The 20,900-nt window shown below is 39.2% G+C and overlaps 2 protein-coding genes, 2 long non-coding RNA genes and 1 other non-coding gene across 8 annotated transcripts; 3 read left to right on the top strand and 2 right to left on the bottom strand.

Annotated features, from left to right (window-relative positions):
* The first annotated feature begins 3,729 nt into the window (after positions 1 to 3,729).
* On the top strand, positions 3,730 to 5,295 carry LOC103448889 (light-harvesting complex-like protein OHP2, chloroplastic). Its single transcript, XM_008388142.4, has 2 exons — positions 3,730 to 4,354; positions 4,959 to 5,295. Exons 1-2 carry the CDS (start codon positions 3,897 to 3,899, stop codon positions 5,071 to 5,073), a joined length of 573 nt encoding a protein of 190 aa, XP_008386364.1. The 5' UTR covers positions 3,730 to 3,896; the 3' UTR covers positions 5,074 to 5,295.
* On the bottom strand, positions 4,375 to 4,474 carry LOC114825284 (U6 spliceosomal RNA). The gene has a single exon (XR_003773926.1). It is a non-coding gene; the product is annotated as a U6 spliceosomal RNA (small nuclear RNA).
* Positions 5,296 to 5,652: 357 nt separating the features above from the next.
* On the bottom strand, positions 5,653 to 6,700 carry LOC103448888 (uncharacterized). The gene is made up of 2 exons (XR_531295.4): positions 6,561 to 6,700; positions 5,653 to 6,099 (listed from the first exon to the last, which is right to left on the bottom strand). It is a non-coding gene; the product is annotated as an uncharacterized lncRNA (long non-coding RNA).
* Positions 6,020 to 7,066, top strand: LOC139196628 (uncharacterized). The gene is made up of 3 exons (XR_011581729.1): positions 6,020 to 6,160; positions 6,262 to 6,356; positions 6,627 to 7,066. It is a non-coding gene; the product is annotated as an uncharacterized lncRNA (long non-coding RNA).
* Positions 7,067 to 7,933: 867 nt separating this feature from the next.
* Positions 7,934 to 12,246, top strand: LOC103448890 (probable serine/threonine-protein kinase At1g54610). 4 transcript variants are annotated; one of them, XR_011581723.1, is made up of 8 exons: positions 8,025 to 8,599; positions 9,052 to 9,333; positions 9,421 to 9,738; positions 9,843 to 10,064; positions 10,618 to 10,712; positions 10,866 to 10,905; positions 11,533 to 11,632; positions 11,863 to 12,246. XR_011581723.1 is itself a non-coding variant. In XM_008388144.4 (7 exons), the coding sequence occupies exons 1-7, from the start codon at positions 8,171 to 8,173 to the stop codon at positions 12,113 to 12,115; spliced, it is 1,815 nt and encodes a 604-aa protein (XP_008386366.1). In that variant the 5' UTR covers positions 7,934 to 8,170; the 3' UTR covers positions 12,116 to 12,246. The 4 variants fall into 4 exon arrangements, 3 of the variants coding, with proteins under 3 accessions (XP_008386366.1, XP_008386365.1, XP_008386367.1); XM_008388144.4 differs by lacking the exon at positions 10,866 to 10,905 and having other exon boundaries at positions 7,934 to 8,599; positions 11,747 to 12,246; XM_008388143.4 differs by lacking the exon at positions 10,866 to 10,905 and having other exon boundaries at positions 7,952 to 8,599; positions 11,726 to 12,246.
* Positions 12,247 to 20,900: the final 8,654 nt, after the last annotated feature.

The following is a 20,900-nucleotide window of genomic DNA, read 5'->3' as shown; positions in this document are numbered from 1 at the left end:
CCACTTTTTTCAGAATCATCTCATTACCAAACCAGAACTTATTGAACTTATTGATACTCGAGACTGCTGGGTGTCTCGCAAAGTGACCCTCAACGAGGACTGTTTTTTTTTTTTTTTGGGCTTAATCCATCTTTACCAAAGATCATGGAGTACACTTCTGAAAAACCTAGGAAAAATAACTTCAAATTACGACTCGTGTGTTTGTGTGCTTGTGTGACAAGAACAAATCAGAGTGACGTAGAGGATTCATTTGCGGGTTCAGTTGTGGTGGCTTAGCTTGTGAAGAAAATCATGTAGGCTTGTGGGCGTGCGTGTGTTGTTCACGGGTGACAAGATACGATTCAAAATGTTTTCATATTAATAACAAAAAAATGTTAGGTGACAATCGTTCATTCGCGCTGATTATTGAATTCTTATAGCATTGTCGGGTTTTGGTACTCCAAACTCAAAATGCATTGTAAGTCTCATATGCATTTAGACTGGAGTGTGGCCCCCATCGTTTAATTGTATGTGCGAAGGGGTTATTATTGATGGAACGGGAAGGAGTGGCTAGAGAGGCCAAGTGTGCTCTGGATTGCTGCCGGCGTGATCTTGAAGCTAATGTTTTTGATCTTCAGTTGAGGGAGCAAGAGAAACTTCTATTTAAATCATACTCTGATGCGATTCTTGCTGAAGAAAGTTTCTTTAGACAGAAAGCTCGTGTGCAATGGCTTAAATCTGGGGATAGAAACTTGTCCTACTTCTTCAAGGTCATGACTAAGAGGAGGAACATAAACAAGATTGATTCTAATTCAAGAAGTGACGGTACCATTGCTACTAGTGACAGCGACATCAAAAATGAAGCAACCACCTTTTTTTTAATCCTTGTTGGGTTAGTCCATTGAGGGTAATCACCATTGGTTAGAGGTTTAGAATAATCTTATCAAGGATCCGCTTTCTTGTGAAATGACGAATCCCTTATGCTGTGAGGTTACTAGAGATGAAATAAAAGATGTGTGCTTCTCTATGAATCCCAACAAGGCTCCTGGTCCTAATGGTTTTAATGGAATGTTTTTTTAGAAAAGCATGGCTGTTTAGTGGAGACATTATACGTGCTGTTGAAGAATTTTTTTTTCTTCCGGAAAGCTTCTCAAGGAGTTCAACACAACCATCATCACTTTAGTTCCCAAAGTTCCCAACCCATCTACCATGAGTGATTTCAGGCCTATTTCTTGTTGCAATACTATGTACAAGATCATATCCATGATTCTTGCTAATCGGCTCAAATCTATTCTTCCTCATATTATTAGCAAGTCCCAAACAACTTTTGTTCATGTTAGGAGGATCGGAGACAATATTCTTTTTGTTCAAGAGTTACTTAGAAACCATCACAGGGATAAGGGGTCTCCTAGGTGTGCTCTCAAAGTTGATCTTATGAAAGCTTATGATATGGTTGAATGGGACTTCATCCTTAGCTCCTTGGCAGCGTTCAACTTCCATCCTGTCATGATCAATTGGATCCTTTGCTGCATCTCGTCCCCCAAATTCTCCATTTATGTGAATGGTGAATTGACAAGATTCTCTGCTAGTAACAGAGGCTTGAGACAAGGGGATCCTTTGTCCCCTTACCTTTTCGTTATTGCTATGAAGGTGCTCTCTTTATTAATTATCTCTAATATAAATGCTAGCCCTTCTTTTAAATACCACTGGCGCTTTGAGGCAGTCTAGTTTGCTCATATTTGTTTTGTTGATGACCTCATTATGTTTTGTGGAGGGGATTATCATTCAGCTAAGATCTTGAAGGACTCTTTATGCAGCTTTAATTCTTTGTCTGGTATTAAGGCCAACCTAACTAAAAGCTCAATTTGCAAGATTGCTCCATTCTTATCGAGCGCGTTGAGGCTAGAATTGAAAAGAAGCATAATTTGCAAGATTGCTCATCTTGCAAATTAAGCTTTGTTGAGCAACCTTGCAAGATTGCTCCATTCTTATCGAGCGCGTTGAGGCTAGAATTAGAGCTTGGGAGAACAATGTCCTCTATTTTGCTGGTCATTTTACAACTTGTTCAATCTGTTCTCTGTAGTATGCAAGTTTTTTGGGCCTCACACCTCATGCCCCCTAAGAAAATTCTCCGTGATATTGAGCAAAGGGTTCAAAAATTCTTATGGTTTGGTAAGCTTTCTGGTCATTGTGTTGCTAAAGTTGCTTGGGATGATGTGTGTCTTACTAAATCTGATGGAGGTCTTGGGATTAAAAAATTGATTGACTGGAATAGAGCGCTTATGGTTAGAAACATCTGGAACTTGCTCATCGATGAAGACAATGTTTGGTATGTCTGGGCTAGAATCTATCTTTTGAGAAATATGAACTTTTGGCAGATTAAGATCCCCCAAAACTGCTCGTGGAATTGGAGGAAGCTTCTCCGATTGAGAGATTTTGTTCGGCTTTCCTTTTTCCACAAAATTGGAGATGGTAGGGGAACATCTATTTGGTATGATAATTGGCATCCTTTAGGTCCTCTTGTTGTGAATTGGGGTTGCCATATCATTGTTGATTCCAGGCTTTCAAAAATTGCTTTGGTTTGCAATATTTGGAATGGTTCTAATTGGTGTTGGCCTAATAATTCTTCTCATGAGTTGTTGGAAATTCAAATTTCTATGTCTAATATTGTGCCAAATCGTAGCTTGGGTGATATGATTCGATGGACACCTTCATCGTCTGGCATACTCTGCTGCTTCTGCTTGGGATAAGTTTCGGCAATCCAAGCCTACGGTAGGTTGGTCTAAGCTTGTTTGGTATAATCTAAATATTCCCAAGATGAGCTTCATTCTTTGGTTGGCTATTAAATGCAAGCTTTGTACTATGGGTAGAATTTTGACTTTTGCTTCATCGGTTCCTGTCACTTGCGTACTCTGCTCTATTGCTATGGAGTCCCATTGCCACCTCTTTTTTGAGTGTCTTTTTACCAATAGTATTTGGTCTTCGGTGATATTCAAGTGTGGTGTCCCTTGGCTAAGGCTCCCTTGGCCTCTTTTTGTCATGTGGGCTATTAGCCGTTGCAAGGGAAAATCTCTATTGTCGATAGTTTTGAAGTTAAGTCTTGTTGCTACAGTGTATTATGTTTGGAGGGAGCAAAACAATTGTAAATTCAAGAACTTATGTCAACCCGCTGCAGTGGTTCTCAACTCAATTAAGTCCACCATTAGACTTCGATCGAGTTCTTTGAAAATCGCCCATTCCGCTGCTAATGACTCTACTTTACGGGAATGGAATATAACTATGAATAGTTAATGCTTATTTTTGCTGCTTTGATGCAGCGTTGTTAGCTTTGCTGTCTGTTTTTCTTAGAGCTGCAACTGTTTGTATTTTCAGCTATTCTTTTCTGCTTGTATTCTCTTTTTTCTCATCAATATATTTTATTTATATAAAAAAAAAAATTCATGTTTACTTATTTATCCATAAAATAGAGAAATAATAATCGCTCACCTCTTTCCTCTGCCTATACACTTGTTTAATTCTATATGTTGTTTTCGCTCGATTTATTTGTACAGGTCACCATTGATGAGTTTGTACTAAGCGAAAAATGGTATATGATAATCATTTCCTCGAAAAATAACAGGACGAATAACTGGCACGTGTCTCTCGCGATTGTATAAACCGTTAGGCGCCAAACTCAAGCCAGCCAACAAACCTGACTAGTGAGTTTCCGAAAAAAAAGAAAACCTAACTAGTCTTGCATCACAAGAGTCCAAGACCACGTGACTTTAGAATTAGAATTCGAAGGACGCCAGGCATCTCCTTTTTCACAAACTTGGCCGCACCTTATCCACAAAAAGCACTTCCAACTCCATCTGCTTCAATGGATAACACAAACAAATCCCACCCCCAAATTCCTCAGAAAGCAAAAGAACACAAAAATGTCAGTGGCATCTTCCTTCCCCTGCATCAAAACCCCACCTGCATCACCATCTTCCTGCTCACATTCTCCTTCTTGTTCCTCAAACCATTCTTTTATGCTCTCTTCTTCCTCTTCAACAAAGCCTTACTATGTCAAATTCAGCATAAGGAGCTCTCAAACCGAAGGCCCTATCAGAAGACCTGGTGCTCCTTCTCTCCGGGAACCCTCCCGGCCGTCTTCCCCTCTCACACCAACGCCTCCTTCTCCTCCGTCTCCTTCGCCGCCGCCTCAGCAGCCCTTGAAGCCGGAACAGGTTTCCGGGCAGACTATGGTGGAGGACAAGAATGTGGTGACCTTGGAGTTCCAGAGGCAAAAGGCTAAGGAGATTCAGGAGTACTTCAAGCAGAAGAAGCTTGAGGAAGCTAACCAGGGTCCTTTCTTTGGCTTTGTTGGCAAGAATGAGATCAGCAATGGCAGGTAAAAGCTTTGCAATTGGTTTATCTATCGGACCTTTCTTGATTTATGCGTGTCATCCTTGCGCAGGGTTCGTTCATGCTAATCTTCTATGTATCGTTCCAATATGTCCTCTAAGGGGCAGTAGTTAATAGTTATGTGTGAAACCAACAAAATGATTAGTGTGCTTGGAATATGTTAAACGCAAGCATTGAGTTGGATTCTATCCTACTTCTTTGAGCTTTGGCTTCCCCTTTCAAATTGAACCTGTTAAATCATCGGTTTCGATTATATATTAGCGCGCTTCTTATATTCCTTGCCTCGTCTATTTGTAGTAATGGATGGTGATGTAGTCAGCTTGTTCTTCGAATGATGAAACAATAAGACACCGTACTTCTGTAGTTTTACTTATTCATTAGAATCAACATGCTTTCCCTAACTTGGAGTCTGAATTCAGGTTGTGCTCTGTCTGAGTTTGTCATTTCTTTTCGATCCTCGACCAAACTAGGATTTCCCGAAAGAAAGAAAGGAATTCTGCTTCCTATTTGGGTCTGTGAACTTGTGTGGCATAGTTTAGTTTGTTGATCTGTGATCTTGTTCTCATGTATTTGTGATTTTGGCATTACAGATGGGCAATGTTCGGTTTTGCCGTTGGAATGCTAACAGAGTATGCAACTGGCTCGGACTTTGTTGATCAAGTAAAGATACTTCTCTCCAATTTCGGAATTCTAGATCTGGAATGATACACACCAGCGCGGAGGGATGTTAAAAGCCTCAATACCTTATCTTCTCTGGAGCTGGTGCAGATACATTCACTGTTTTCACTTGTAACTTTGTTGAGTAATTCGTTTAAATTTCATTTCCGAGAAATACTTGGCTATTGTCGCTGCTGTTTACTTGCAAATTTACAATGTTTACCAGGATTTGAACAGTAGAAAAAGTTCCTCAGAGCTCGTTTGATAACATTTTTGTTTTGTTTTGCTTTCGGGTTGTTTCCTTTTCAAGTAAACAGAGACAAAGGTGCATCAAATTGGTGAACTAAAGTCTGCAGCAGTGTTTCGTGATATCTGGAGTTGTTCATGACTGCTCGAAATGCAGGTTGATCATACACATGACGGCAGGATGATCTGAGTAGAAACTCCAATGCATAAACTGATTAACGCCTATGCCCATTTGTTTTCACATACGAGTAGGGTTCTCCCCTCTCATTCCCCTCCCGTCCCCTCCTCTCTCTCTCTATAGAGAAGCAACACAAGATGTTGATGTGGCTTAATCGTGAGCGTTCAAATAGGAGAGGACTGGAGGGGAGGGAAAATGGGAGAGAAGAGAATCCGGATCCTTTCACATATGTCCAAACTAAAAAGTACTTATACAGCATCATAAAAACAAAGGTAAATGTGCAGTTGAGAGAATCATCAGAATTCAGATGCCTAACTACATATTTTACAGAAAAAGAAGAGCATACACAGCTGAAACAAATCAACTCATCACCCCCAACATTTACTTGACAACTGCATAGATGAGAGTAAACAGAAACAGCACGCAAACGACACGCATTCCCTTTTGCAGATAGAGCATCTTTGCCTCCAGTCTTTCCACCCTAGCCTCCACTCGAGCTATCCGCGCTTCCAACATTGCCAGCCGCGCTCCCCACCTTGTCTCCCCAACATCTACGCCATCTGCCATGCTCTGTGCATAATCTTCACCCTGCAGAGAATCGTCTTCCCAAGCTTGATAGTTACACATCTCAACTCAACAGACTAAAATTCCTGAATAACATCGTAACATTTTCCAAGTTACATACTTTCAAAGCTGTCCGTGCAAATCAAGGTAGCTCTAGTGCTTTCAACAACATACGATACAGTGTGATTGATGACGTTTTCTTAACCATATTTTGACAAAACGATATTCTAAACTACTTTAATATGCAGAAGAGTGAACAAACTGGCCGCAAGGAGGCCGGCACTGCCCTAACCAACTAGCTTAACTCACATCTCCAGACGCTTCAGTGGTGGTGGTATGATTGGTAAATTCCACAATATCCATAGTGCATCATAGAAATGATCTACAACTCTAATTTTCTACTTTCTACTTGTATCTCCATCTGGGTTTCATAGATTTCCTCCGCTGCGATTCGATTTTCTATCTAATTCACCATATTAATTGCGAAAGACCCACATTTTACACAAGTAAAACAAAATAAAAAAAAAACAGATTAAAAAATGCATACCCTTTAAGAGAATCTTGTATTTTCTTGTTTGAGCTGAGGGGCTTGGTGTCACCAATTATTCTCCAGGATTTTGAGGGTTTCTTACCAGTCAAGATTCAAGATTGGGAGAAAAACTGGTCGGGAGACTTGTGATGTGCGCACCCGTCAGTCAGGCAGCCAAACCAAATAGGCAGTACCATTGGTTGAGGCCATTGGGCCTGGGCCACTAGCATCTCATCACGTGTCGTCATCAGGCCGGCTGGGCTCTATTTATTTTTATTTTTATAAATTACACTTCTCTCATTTCAAGAAGAAAGTTCTGATTTACTATTAACGGGTAGAAATGCTATAATCGAAACTGTTAGATTTTCTTTTTGATGAATTGATTGACCTAGAGGTTAGGGATTGTTGTGAAGTTAATCTTGTATCTGTTGGCCTTAGATATTGTATGTTTGTGAACGGATGGTCCCGATTGGCACAAAATCAAGATCTTGACTAGCAATTTATAGTCCTTCAAGGATTGAATACGTCCTCCTTATTCTCTTAATTATTACATAAGTAAACCCTAAACTATATTTTCCGTAAACACAAGTCCTTCAAATCATTATAAATTTTTAATTTCATTTCTATTATAAGATGCGAAGATATTGTATTCAATTTTTCTGTTAATTAAGTCACGTAACTTGCACGTGACACATTTTAGAAAATAATATCATCATTTTCTCGCAAAGAAACACTTAAAATTCCATATAGGTTGTGAATCTAATTAGCAATTTATCTTCCAAAGTTAACCGCATATGCTATTTTTGTTCAGAAAAATAAGTCTTTAAACTCTTTTTTATTTTTATTTTTTACAAACAATAGTATCTACACTAAGAAGGTGGGAGAGTGGGCTAAGCCTCACAATAGAATATCAATAATGTGGTTCAAATTCGCCTTTGGTAAGAATTGAAACGAAGATATCTCACTTACAAGTGAAGAAGAATACCACTAGATCGTAGTACAAAGTGACAAGTCTTTAAACTCCTTAAAAGCTGTCAAATGACCCTTCAAAATATATCATATGCAAGTTATGTGACTTACATTAACAAAAAATTGAATAGAATAGTTTTGCATCTTATAGTCGGGATGCAATTAACAACCTTTAAGAAATTTAAAGACTGATTTTATTTGAAGCAATAGTATACTTAATTTTTACTTAAAAAATAATTGAAGAACTAAATCAGGGCAGACGTCTCAACAACTGTAAAAAAAATCATAAAATTTTTAATGAAAGAATCTTAGTCCGCAGATAGATGTTAAGAAGGCAAGGAAACAAAAATTAAAAAGAAAGGAAGTAATTGTCACGTGCTTACACGTGGCTATATCGTACTTCCTTCCTCTTTAGCTCCTCCGGATTTTGCAATTGAGCGAGAAACGCAAGGAAAGGAGCCAATCAAGGACAAAACACCTCTATTTTCTCCCGCACAGTATGCCTCCAAATTGCCGTCCATGGACGGCCAAGATTCCCACATATTCGCCTACTACCCCTCCTCATTCTCCGTCTTCTTCCTCGTCTTGCTCTCTCTTCTGCTCTGCTCTGCAACCCGTCACTCTCAGAAAACAACAGACTGGTCTCGACACACAGGCCAATGGGCTGCGTTCAGGCCAAGCCTCTCACGAACTCCACTCCTGGGGGGCTAGAGAAGCTCAAACTGGATAATGGGTACGTCGCAAATGGTCCCCTTAACGGTCACAGACGATCAACTGGCCAGTTCCATAGGGACCCCTTTAAGCCGCGGCAGCAGAGGGGTGAGGCCAGAATTTCAAATGTCGAGCCTGGCAGTGGAGGAAGCAGCAACGAAAAGGCGGCGGCAGCGGTGGCGGATGAGTGGGGGGCGTTGAATGGTGGTAGTGAGGGAGAGAAAGATGATGGGAGTCACAAAGTTTCTCATAAAGTTTCTGTGGATGATGAGGAGTTTGTGGATGGATGGCCCAAGTGGCTCACTGATAATATTTCGAGAGAGATTTTGGCTGGCTTGGTTCCGAAGAGTGCTGACTCTTTTGACAAGCTTGATAAGGTTCAATTCTTTTTGAACTCTCGCTTTCAAATTTTTATGTTTTGGATTCATTAGAAGTGTAATATGGATGTTTTTCTGTTCCTTCATTAGTGATTGGAATTCGTATTGTTCTTGAGTGCTTTTGTGGATGCAATCGAAAAGCTAAGGGACCATTTTTCGTTTTTGGTTTTCACTTTTTGTGCTTGCGATATGGGACAAGTGTAAGGGGAAAGGTGAGAGGAACAAGGGTGATGGGACAGGGAAAGAAATAAAAAAGAATGAATGAAAACAAAATCATGAAAGTGAAGTATGCGACTAATGGAAAAGTTTGGATCTTCTCTAGTTAAATTTTGGGGTTGCCCGTCTTTACAAATCACTAAAAGTTTAAGAAATAAATTTGGATATAAATTCATTAGTTGGCGGGATTATTGTTGAGAAAAAGGCTGGCATTTGAACTTTTTTTAATGTTGTAGGTTGGCGAAGGAACCTACAGTAATGTGTATAAGGCGCGAGACAGGGACTCTGGAAAAATTGTTGCCTTGAAGAAGGTCCGGTTTGATACATCAGAACCCGAGAGTGTTAAATTTATGGCACGAGAGATTATGTTTTTACGGAAATTGGATCATCCCAATGTGGTCAAGCTTGAAGGATTGGCTACGTCAAGAATGCAGTACAGCATTTATCTTGTTTTTGGTTTCATGGTGTCAGATTTGACAAGAATTATTTCCAGCCCTGAAGGGCTTACTGAACCACAGGTTTAAGTTTGTCCTAACTCGTGGATTCTGAATTTGGATGCTTTGATTCGTTGGACTCTCATTTTCTAACATGAATTATTGATACAGGTCAAGTGCTATATGCATCAACTACTTTCAGGTCTGCAGCATTGTCACGAGAGGGGAATTATACATCGAGACATCAAAGGATCAAACCTATTGATAGATAAAAGTGGAATGCTAAAAATTGCAGATTTTGGGCTTGCAAACTATTATGTTCAAAGCCCTAAGCGCCCACTCACAAACCGAGTTGTGACGCTTTGGTACAGAGCTCCTGAGCTACTGTTAGGTTCTACAGATTATGGAGTTGGCATTGATCTTTGGAGTGCTGGTTGTGTCTTGGCTGAAATGTTTACAGGGAGACCACTTCTGCCTGGTAGAACAGAGGTAATTCAATGTTGTGCGTGTGCATGTGTGTTTGTCCAGGCAAGAAGATCAATTATATGATCTTACTATCACTGGCTAGTAGCTCACATTCTACTTGCTTTCAGGTTGAGCAACTTCATAGGATTTTCAGGCTTTGTGGCACTCCGTCAGAGGAATACTGGAAAAGATTGAAGCTGTCTACAACTTTTAGACCTCCACGTTCATACAAACCCAGTCTTCAAGAAGCTTTCAAGGGTTTCCCTATTTCTTCTTTGGGTCTGTTGAGCACTCTTCTTGCTTTAGATCCTGCTTATCGTGGCTCTGCATCTTCGGCTCTCAGAAACGAAGTGAGTACAAATTGAAAGTTTTACTCTTACAATGAAGTGTTTTGTACCAATTACATGCTATTCAAGTAACTTGTGTCCTTAAGATTGAAACCAGCGTTTTTTCATCTTCTATTTTCATACGCTTGAGTCCACAATTATGAATAATATACTTTGGTTATAAAACAAATCAGTTTGCTGCAAGTTATTTTGCTAAACGTTTATTCTCTGTCTTTTACTTTATTGTTCTTCGTATTTTCTTCTTGCTGACAATTTGAGGCGGTACAAAGGTATAAAGCTATTGATCTATGTTCAGAATTGCAAGTTTAAGATATCTCATGCTGAATTGTAATGTACTACTGATCGTCATAAAAATTTCACTTGATGAGTAGAATAAAGTTGTACATAATTGAAAAGCATCTCTTTTCAGTTTAGCTTCCACCCTCCCCCTATGTTTTCGGAACACATGACAATAGTATGAATTCTTGTTTTGGTGTTGAATTTGTCTCGCAAGTACATGTATTACTCATGAGTTAATATGTGAGTGTTATATACTAATAAGGACTTCTGCTTACAGTTCTTTTTCAGAAGCCCCTTAGCATGTGAACTTTCTGGTCTACCTATAATCTACAATGAGGATGAAGAACTGAAATTAGCCAATGAGCAGAAAAAGTAAGTTGATGCTTTCCTTTATGTAAGATAGATGACATAAACATCCTGTTAATTGGTTCAATGTCATTAACCTGGCTTTCTAATTGAATTTGGTCTTCCTTCTGTTCCGTCCACTAACATCTCTGATGGATTCTGCTTGCACTAACTGTGAAGGTGCAAGAACCTATTCATGTACAAAGCTGTAGATATCACAGTGAGTATATCCTCCAATTGTATGGTAGTGTGTGATTTCGAGAGTTACCAGATTAAAGGATGCATGATCCCGGTGGCTGAAACCCATGAGTACACACACACACACACATGCTATGACAAGTAATTAAAAATTTAAACTGAAGTATTTGACCAGAAAAAAAAAATCGGTCAAGTAGTTGATCTCGTACTATTTGATCCATGGCTAAAACACTAACCCCTAAATAACCAACATTAAAGTACTCTCGTTAGTGTTTTAACTCTCTCGACATGAGGGATGAGGCGCAAAGTAAGTAAAGGTGAAGAAAGAAGACATTTGATCTAGTCTGCTAAAGGAAAGACTGTCTGTATTCACATAAGATGGTGGAATTTGAAGGAATGGGATATAGTAGTTATGTACTAACCTGTATGGATCAAAGCCTTGAAACCATTTAGGCATACTTTTAATAAATCGAATTCGTAATCAACTTAGTTTTAGATCTTTTACTGACTGGAATCAGGTAGTAGCTTGTAATAGGCGGTGCGAATTATTTTCTAAACCATGATATGTTTGCTTTAATGTACTTGGAAAATGTTTCCTAATGTGAATTTCATTGCTTGAGGTAACTGATTATGTTTCTCCTTTTATCAGGTCTAGGAATTCTAAAGTAAGACGGTCTCGAACACGTGAGTGCCAGAGACAAGATGCATCTGCTGAGAAAGTAAAAGAAACTTGTGCGTCTTCCAACCAGGTAAATAAAGTTCCTTACTTTCAGATTTCAGGGGACCCTTGTGGTTTTTTTTCTTATGGCGCACGAACAATTCACATAATTAACTGAGGCTAGCCAACCTATCATGCATGTAAGAGGAAGGGAAAAGAAAAGATTCAAATAAAAAGAAAAGAAGGAAGAAGAAACGACAATGTCAGGGAGGAGCCTCGTCTAGCCCTTCTCACCTATACTGTTTATTCAAATTTTGAAAGTGAGCCAGGTAGCACTACCAGTAGCAACTCCTCCAGTGCAAACCAGGCAGGCCGAAAAGAAAGCCCAATCTTCTCCCTCTCACCAGTTGAAGGCCTTTCGGGTGCTACCAAGTACGTCAAGAACCTACCCCCATTACCCAAATCTAAAGCGCGTGCCACCAGCAAATACAATCAGATTAACAGGTCTACATCCACTAGAGAGTTCAGAAGGTTCAATCCAAGGGAGCTAGAACACTATGCTCTTGATGATTAGGCCCCATTGGATGAGCATGTAGAGCTGCTCCGTGTCTTTTTCTTGTAGTCCTTTACCCTCTATTGAGTATTGACCAACATGAATAATCATGAATTTTTGGTTTCGTGTATAATGCAATGATTTTGTGATTAGGGGCTTGATTTAGTTTTCCGGCCAAGATAGCGTATGCTCTGTTCTTTACGGCCAATGACGGCAAGGTCTCTGTTGAAACCCGAAAGTTCCTTCATATGGCCGGTAGAATTCTTAATAGAAACTATGCGACGATGCAGGGTAAAATGGCATTCTCATTAGTCATACAAGTGAAATCTTCCCTTGGCATTTTTCTTCCAACTGTTGGAAGAGATTTGACGTTTGTATTTCTTGTTCCATTAATAATAATAATAAACAAACAATCGCCATTTCTATGGTGCTGTTGACCCTAGAAACTACCAAGCCTACGTGGCACGCAGGCCGAATAATCTATAAGTTAACTACGTCATTCGGTAAATGGGGGGCGTGCCAACTCGTCGGCCGAGCTCGGCCGAGGAGTAAATTTGTTGATGTTGCGTTGGGTGCGCGGCTGACTTCTGCGTCTTGCGATTGTGACCGAGGAAGGAACACGTCTCGGCCTCTTGGGTTCTCGAACCTGAAGACAAGGTTATTATTCTTACGAAGTTCACGAATCGTCGTCGTCGGATTCGGTCATAATGATGTTATTCGTCAGAGTAAACTCACGCCGAATCGACACCAAAGTGTAAGGGCACAAATACTCAAAGCAAATATAAGTTTTAATAGTGAACGTGGTTCGGCCGTCCGAATGCTGAACTCTAAATCCTACTTGGGAGTATCCAATCATAAAATAAATCGGCGTGCAATGCGCCGAGCTCAATAAACTGTAACACCTCACTTCGTCGAGAAGGCTAATGAGATGACCTTAATCAATAAGGATCCGGAAATCCTTCTCGACCGAGACTTGGATAGATAACCAACCGTCCTCGCCGCAGTGCTGTTGATGCCAACGGAAGATACTGCGAGATTGGCTGATTCTACGATGACAGAGCTATCTATGCCGACTTAAGATATCACCGGTTGCTTTCACAGTGCTGTTGATGCCAACAGAAGATGTGTCAGCGAAAAAAGAAAATGAAAATCTCAAAGTGTTTGAGAGAACTTGCGCAGGGCAGTTTTGTGTTGAATTGCAGGGGCTTTTCAATGATGCATTGAGTCCTGTATTTATAAGGTTGGATAAAAATGTTGGTTGATAAGCTGATATATGCTTCTGCCATGTATTAGGACTCTTCCACAAATTGCGTCAGATAATCTTTATACTCATACGACTCTGAACTTAGCCAAAAATGCAACCAAATCCGATCCTTATGCTTAGTCTTATCAGTTATCACATCCCAAGATAATCCTGCACGCTTGGATTGGTTCAGATAATGCCCATCAAAATAACCACCATTATATATATATATATATATATATATATATATATATATATATATATATATATATATATAAAATTAGGCATAGGCATGCAGGCTATATGGTAGCTTTTCACACAGCACCATTGACAATCTTTGTTATATATATATAACTGGTAGATTTTCACACGGCATGCAGGCCAAGTCCATCACCTGACAACACCTTAGCCTACTTAGGTCTCCTATCTCACCATTATCCAAGCCTTGCAAATCCCATGCTATGCGTCATGATAAGAATCCAAGCCAAATTGCTCTAACCCACACGGTACACTATTTATCCTATTCAAGAATATGTCAAGATAATTCATATTAAAAAACAATTATTATGATAAAAATCATAATATTATCTTTTAATAATAACAACATTATCTTCACTTTTCCATCCAACGGTTGGGAGTTATGCTCACTCAACGGCCTCGATTGCACGAGCCGATGGTGTAAATTTGAGCCCAAACAGGTGCAAACCGCTATTTGTAGACCTTAGGTGCAGAATTAATATGGCCAATTTGATTAAATCTGAACGGCTCATGCCAACGATTTCAAAATTCCTTTCTGGTCGAAAACTTCCTACCCGTTCGAAAACTGCCTTCTCGTTCGAAAAATTCCTTCCATTAGTGGTTGTCATCTCCGGCTCGGCATTCGAAAATCTCTGCACTTCCACACAACACTTTAGAAACTCAGGTGAATTTGGTTCAAAATTTTTCCAACGGTTCGGCAGAAAGGATATGGTGCCTACTTCGTTCAAGTCATGTTCAGAGTCCTTGCACAATATTCAATCCGTAAAGTCAATTTCAAATTTGGCGAGTTTGGAAAATGGAACGCTAGAAAAAGATTTTGTTATTTCTTTTAATTTGATTAATTAATTTAGTGTTAAAGTTAATTATGCATGTTTGTTGATGAAATTAGTTGAAATTGGTAGATATATATGGAATTTTAGGGAAATTTGGTTGGGAAGTGGGTTTATGAAGTTTTGTTGACAGGTTGTGTATAGGGCCTATATCATTCACTTTTGTTAGTTGAAGTAATAGTGTTAAGTTGGGATTAATTTGTATTGATGAAATCTTCTGTAATCTTATGAATTAACTTGATATTGCTTAAGTCATGGTGCTTTGTTTAGGCAGATATATAGTTATGAAAACCTGTTGACATGTTTGTTAGGGTATATATTGTTGAATTTGGTTGTGTTAAAGGTATATTTTGTTGAATTTGGTTCTGTTGAGTGCTTGTAGTGTAATGTGCATTGTTCTAAAAATTACCGCCTAAGCACTAAGCGGTTGGCCACCGTTCTGATTAATCCCTAGACGTTTTAAGAGTAATAAAGGCACCTAGACTTGCTTAAGCGCCTAGCCTGCCTAGACCCAACTAGAACTCTCATTTAGACAGAAAATTGATAACTTTCATTTTGCATTTTATGTTTTTTAATAAAATGTAAGAGACTTGTTGAATACTTGGATGAACACTCATTGGATGTTTGTTCCCCATATTTTCTATATGTTCTAATTTATAATTTATATGTCTAAATAAAATTTATGTATCCCAATACAATTATGTATTTTTTTAAATATAAGAAGACACTTACTTATAATATATATATATATATATATATATATATATATATATATATATATATATAATAAATTTACTTAAGTCCGCCTAGTTAGTCCACCTAGGCACCCACCTAGCCACCTAAGAGCTAGGCCCCAGCTTGCTACTTGTCTAGTGCCTAGCGTCTTTTAGAACTTTGGTTATGTGTATAGGATATGGTAGCTTAGGGTGTTGAATTAGCAACCAAAGAAGAATATTCCTATAAACAACCTATCCCAAGCTCCTTTAAGGCATCCTTCTTTGGCCACCTCAAGCATGTGGATCAATTGGCCACTGATGACCAATTGATCCATGAGTTGTCGCTCCGAAGAGTGGCAATTCAAGGGGTCAAAGACCTCGAGGAATTGACCTATTTATTTAGTTGTGAATTGACCCGGTTCACAAAGCAAGACTTTTGCCTCATTATTAGGCTTCGATATGGTGAACCCCATGATGTAGAGGTTTAGTGGGAAGGCATTAGGCTTATGAGGGAGTATTTTCCTAGGAAATTGGGGTTTGTAGGAGAAAGTAACAAGATGAGGAAAGAAAAGAGCAAAGGTAAAGCCAAGGCCGTCCCTAATAAAGTCAAGGAAAAAAGATATTTGTGACTTGTGGGAAGCTTGAAAGGGCCTTTAAAAAGTGCAAGTGTGGAGCAAAAAATAATCCCAAAAATCATGGAGTTGATACATGAATTATTTCCCAAGAAAGACAACACTACCCCTATTAAATGAGTAGGGAGCAGCCTCATTTACCATGCGCAACTGAGGTATAACAGGCAGAGATCAACGACTGCTCAAGGCACCCCTGCTTGTAGGAAAAGTCGAAAGTATTTATGATAGGATAATCCCTTATTCTTATCATAAATACATTCTTAATCAGAGAAGACCTCTTTCAAGTAAGTTATCCTAATTTCATTTATTTAGGATATTTACCTATTTATTGTAAGATATTTATTTACACAAATATCTTAGAATATTCCACCCAAAATACCACCTAAGGCCGGCCACCCCTAAACCCTAGAGGGCCGGCCCACTTCTTCTTCCTCTCTTATAAATACTCCATTTATTTCCAAAATTCAGTAAGCTTTAGCTATCCTTAGAGAGGCTTTTTTCTTCCCACAAACATTCAAACACATTCTTTTTAGAATTTTAACTTTGGCATCAGAGATTCTTCGGCCAAAGCCCCTCATCCTCATTCATTGTGAGTGTGTGAGGCTTTTGGCCTTAATCTTAACTGTTATTATTTTGCAGGTGCAAATTCATCAATCCAGGAAATGCGGAAATTTTCATCCACAAATTAGTGCTTTATTGAGAGCTTCGATTCAAAGGCTCGAAGAAGACTATCGCTTTCAACTTCCTCATTCATAGATCCACGACCACGATGGCAGGAAATTCAGAAACTACAACCAATAGGACCTCATACATTGAAGGATATGGACCAACCGATAGAGATCGCGATGTGGCTCTACGACGTGGCTTCTCGAGGCTTACCACGGTAAAACTGCACTTTTGCCACCACAAGGTACTGTGGTTATACCAGCAGCGGTAGTCGCTACTGTAATGGCCCACGAGGTAGCCTCCACTCAATGTGAGAAAGCCTTAGGGCAGGAGGCCCACGGTGCAAGCAGCTAGCAAGCGTAAACCCAAGCAGCTGCTCACCTTCGGCAATAGCCTTTGTCCTCTGCCACTGTCACTTGGATGCGAACTGCCCAGATCGAGGCAGCCTAAGTCGCGCTAACCGAGGCTACCCAACGCCCATGCACCTGACCTGTTTCCGCAGCCCTCTAGACGGTCAAGCATGATCCCATAACAGTTCAACCAGCCCAGATCTAGATCCCAAGGTTGACGGATGAACCAAAGGTATTTTCACCCTACCTTGTTACAGATTAAACCCACCCTGGCTCAAGCTTTGCATCCGGAGTCCATTACACTTCCATAACTCAAGTAAGCGTCTACCATATAAGTTCATTCACTCGAAATAGCAAACAACACCTATCTCGACAGGTTGCAGAACTCACAAGCACCCTTGCACAATAGCTTATCTTGGTGAGTCAGCTCTTGCAGTGTACCCTAAACGAGGTGTCCCGAAGCAGGACAAGGATAGGCGATGTCGTTTCTCTCAAATGGTGTCTCGACAAGGACAAGGATAGCCATGTAATTCCATGGAGTGATATGGAATTACATGGCTAAAGCTTGGATATTATTATTGTATTTTCTAGACTGCGTAACACGACATCGCTTGACTGACATATCATATATTCTATTCACTGGGAGACGGTGGTTGTTGCTCACCCCTCGCCTTTATATTTTTCAGATGAATTATTTGGCAAGACAAGTGCTAGACAAGCTGAAGTTGTGTTATAGAAGAGATTTAAGGATTTGATTTGTAAAACCTGTAAGGATTTTGAAATTATTTTTATAAGAAAAGTTTAGTTTTTTTTTTCGTTTTATTTTCATTTTTACTTGTGCGCTGGACACAGAGTCATTTATTTTGCCGACCCCAGTGTTCGGGGCAAGATAAATAGCAAGCTCCCTCTTCATGACGTGTGCTTCCACGGTTTCCCAAACATTTTATACATAAGAACTATACACTTCATATGATACACATTGGTAGTGGAGATTTGGTTCATCTGAACCCCTAGTTATACCATGTTCCATGGTGAAAGTACAGCTAGCAGTTTCCACCACAATAGGGTCTTCACCTAGGGAATGGGTTAACCCAGGAGGGAAGCCTAGGATTAGAGAAAGATCTAGAATTGCTGGATGAACTAGCATTGAGCTGAGATTTTTGAGCCATGAGGAAAGTGAAACAGTATATGTCATGAAATATGGAAAAGGGGTTGAAGATGGAGGGATGCTAAAATAATGTTTTGAGCACCACCAAAAAATAGAGGCGGAAGGTGGTGTGCAGACCCCTAGGAAAATGAAATGATGGATCCAAATTATGGCTCTTTATCTGAGGCTGCAAACTAGAGGACACAACATAATTGAAAGTCCTCAACAGCCAAGGCCTAAAAAAACACGACCTTCTCGGACAACCAACATCTGCCATGGGGAATACCAACCGTCTCACAAAGAGCCTTAATATACTTCCAGAAAATGAATCCAGGCGAAATATTTAACTTCCCGCCCCCAATTCCCACCATCTGGTTTGGCCACGTGGGTGGCTAAGTTTCAGTTGTCTACTTTTTATATATTGGATGAAGGATTGTAACACCTTATGAAACTAAACCAAGGTCTAAAATATCGATGATATCAGAAATATCGGTAGTCCAAAAACACGGAAATTTCGATGGAAATATCGGGATATTATCTACATCGATAAAAATTCAATAAAAACCACGGAAATTGTAATAAAAACTTGGAAATTTTTATTGAAACTTTGCAGGATGTTTATTTAGTCAATTATCTATTAGTTTATCACAAAAAATTGGAAGGAAATGCATTGCATGATGGATTTAACTGATTTAAGTTGATTATATAGTGAGGCAAACATTGTGAGTGTAGTAAATATGTAGTGATTAATGAAAGAAGTTTAAACACACCATAATCATTTATATATAATGAATTAGTACAATATTTTACACTTTATACATTGCATGATAAGATACATGAGTGACTTAGTACCTTTCTTGTATTCCTCCATTGCAACAACATAACAATGACACAACATCACGCCCTCGGCGCTTCAGTGAACCTCACCACCACCGTACACCACCTGACCACTACGTCACAAACCCCAAGCTCTGGAACGCAATCACTCTCTCTTTCTCTTTCTCCTTCTTTCTCTACACAGTGGCACCAGTACTGTTCATATTTTCCTCTGGCAAGTTTTCAAATTTTCGACGATGGTAAGTTCCAAAAACCATCCAAAACTTCTTGGATCATGTTTTGGTATATGTTTCTAGCTTTTCTAAGGTCTTTAGTGGGGATTTTGGTACAGAGATCAACTTGGGGAGACTTCCCTCAGTTTTCCTACGAGAGCCGTGATTTTTTGCAGGCGATTTTCATACCTCTCTGACCACCTATTTTGCTTGGGTAAGGTAGATTTGACTCCCTCGTCTTTTTATCTTGATTTTGGTTTAACTTTGTAGTGAAATGGTTAAAAATTGAGCTCGAGTAGAGCTCGGGAAGTTTCGTTGGGTTCGGCCGATCAGCAAGCCCAAATGGGTCAACCCGACCCGAGAAAAAAAAGAAAAAAAGCTTAGATATGCGACCTAGATCCGGATATAAACCTAAGATCAAATCCGACCATTTTCGAAAATGGATATGGAATATCCTTATGTTGACTTTTACGAAATTTTCTCGAAAATCGTTCTAGGCTAATTTCGAAGCCTTGAGTCCCTTTTTGACATCCGTTTAGTGAAATTCCGAAGTTTTAACATAGTTGACCGGTTTGGCGTCTCAGTTGACTTCTTAGGGTTGACTGTTGATTTTTTCGTTGACTTTTTACGAAATTTACATGTGACCTCTCTTAGGGTATTTCGACGCCTTGATTCCAAATCAGCGCTCCGTTTTCCTAAATTTAATCATTTTTGTTGACTTTTACTAATGAGTCCCAATATTATGCTTAAATGCAATTACTATTGGAGACTCTAGCCTTCCTAGTTCGAACGGATGCGAACTCGTAAGTGTTTGTGAGCAAGTGTTTTCTTTTATATAGTATATATATTTGTTTAGTTTTCACATACCTCGCAAGTATTTGTGAGTGAGTCTTTTCTTTTATATAGTGTGTGTGTATATATATATTTGTTTAGTTTTCACATATATATTTAATAATGAATTTTCTACATGATTGCCATAATTAAATTCGTTTATAAGAAAGGTTGTAATGTTGAGAATTATGAAATTATTCTGAATCTTGCGGGATGCACATGTATGCATACTATTATGGGATGCCTTAACTATATTTGCAACCATGAATGGAGTTATGTTTACTAGAATTATCGATTTACCGTTGCATGATCATATTTACGTTATCTGCTCATCGTGTGCTGCACTGATGTTAGTACTCGCCCGGGGCCAAGGCCAATCTTTCACGTGTATATTCACATCGTACTGCACACTCACTTTGGATCCATTGTAGGTTCCAGTCCTGTCCTAGATTGGTATAGGCAATTAGGGCCCGTATGTGATGCGCATAGCGCTAGTCTTCACGTGATTGTAATACTAAAGCGTATATCATTATTACACTCAGTCCTGTTCACGTCAGAATATCTCTGTATGAACTCGTGTGTCATCATATGTCGATGAGCACTCTATATGATATATTTATTTATGCGAGATTATGTGATTATCGGACGTTAGGTGTTTATTTACGAAATATTGTGACGAATTGAATTCTTGAGATATTGCTGGCTACGGTAAGTACTTTCATACTATATGTACTTTGTTATATGTAGAAACTATACTTATTTTACGACAAGAGGTTATTACATTTTCAAAAAGATTTTTACAAAACTTTATTTTTAGGCCCACTCACCTTTGTTTTTCGCCCATCTAGGTTTTAGTAGCTGAATTTCGTATCAACGAGGATTCTTGACAAATCTTGGTATAGAAGTTTACCTTTGATGGTATAATTCTCAATCTACCCTGTTGTACTTTACGTATGAGCTGACGTCATATGTGAAATGGGTTTATTCCCGCTCACTACTGCACTCTTATATTTAGGCACTTTTATGTTTAAATTTATTCACATTTTTCCACATCACTACACTTTATGGCTTCATCACCTTCCTG

The sequence above is a fragment of the Malus domestica genome, chromosome 05, assembly GCF_042453785.1.
Source record: "Malus domestica chromosome 05, GDT2T_hap1".
Lineage (NCBI taxonomy): Eukaryota > Viridiplantae > Streptophyta > Magnoliopsida > Rosales > Rosaceae > Malus > Malus domestica.
The sequence above is the reverse complement of the archived record's forward strand: the minus strand, read 5'-3'. Positions and strand labels throughout refer to the sequence as shown.

Bases quoted from the DNA above. Each gene is read 5' to 3' on its own strand.
- LOC103448889 (XM_008388142.4), top strand. From the start codon at position 3,897: ATGTCAGTGGCATCTTCCTTCCCCTGCATCAAAACCCCACCTGCATCA. The intron at 4,355-4,958 runs GTAAAAGCTTTG...TTGGCATTACAG, and splicing joins AATGAGATCAGCAATGGCAG to ATGGGCAATGTTCGGTTTTG.
- LOC103448890 (XM_008388143.4), top strand. From the start codon at position 8,171: ATGGGCTGCGTTCAGGCCAAGCCTCTCACGAACTCCACTCCTGGGGGG. The intron at 10,065-10,617 runs GTGAGTACAAAT...TTCTGCTTACAG, and splicing joins CTTCGGCTCTCAGAAACGAA to TTCTTTTTCAGAAGCCCCTT. The intron at 11,633-11,725 runs GTAAATAAAGTT...AACTGAGGCTAG, and splicing joins CTTGTGCGTCTTCCAACCAG to CCAACCTATCATGCATGTAA.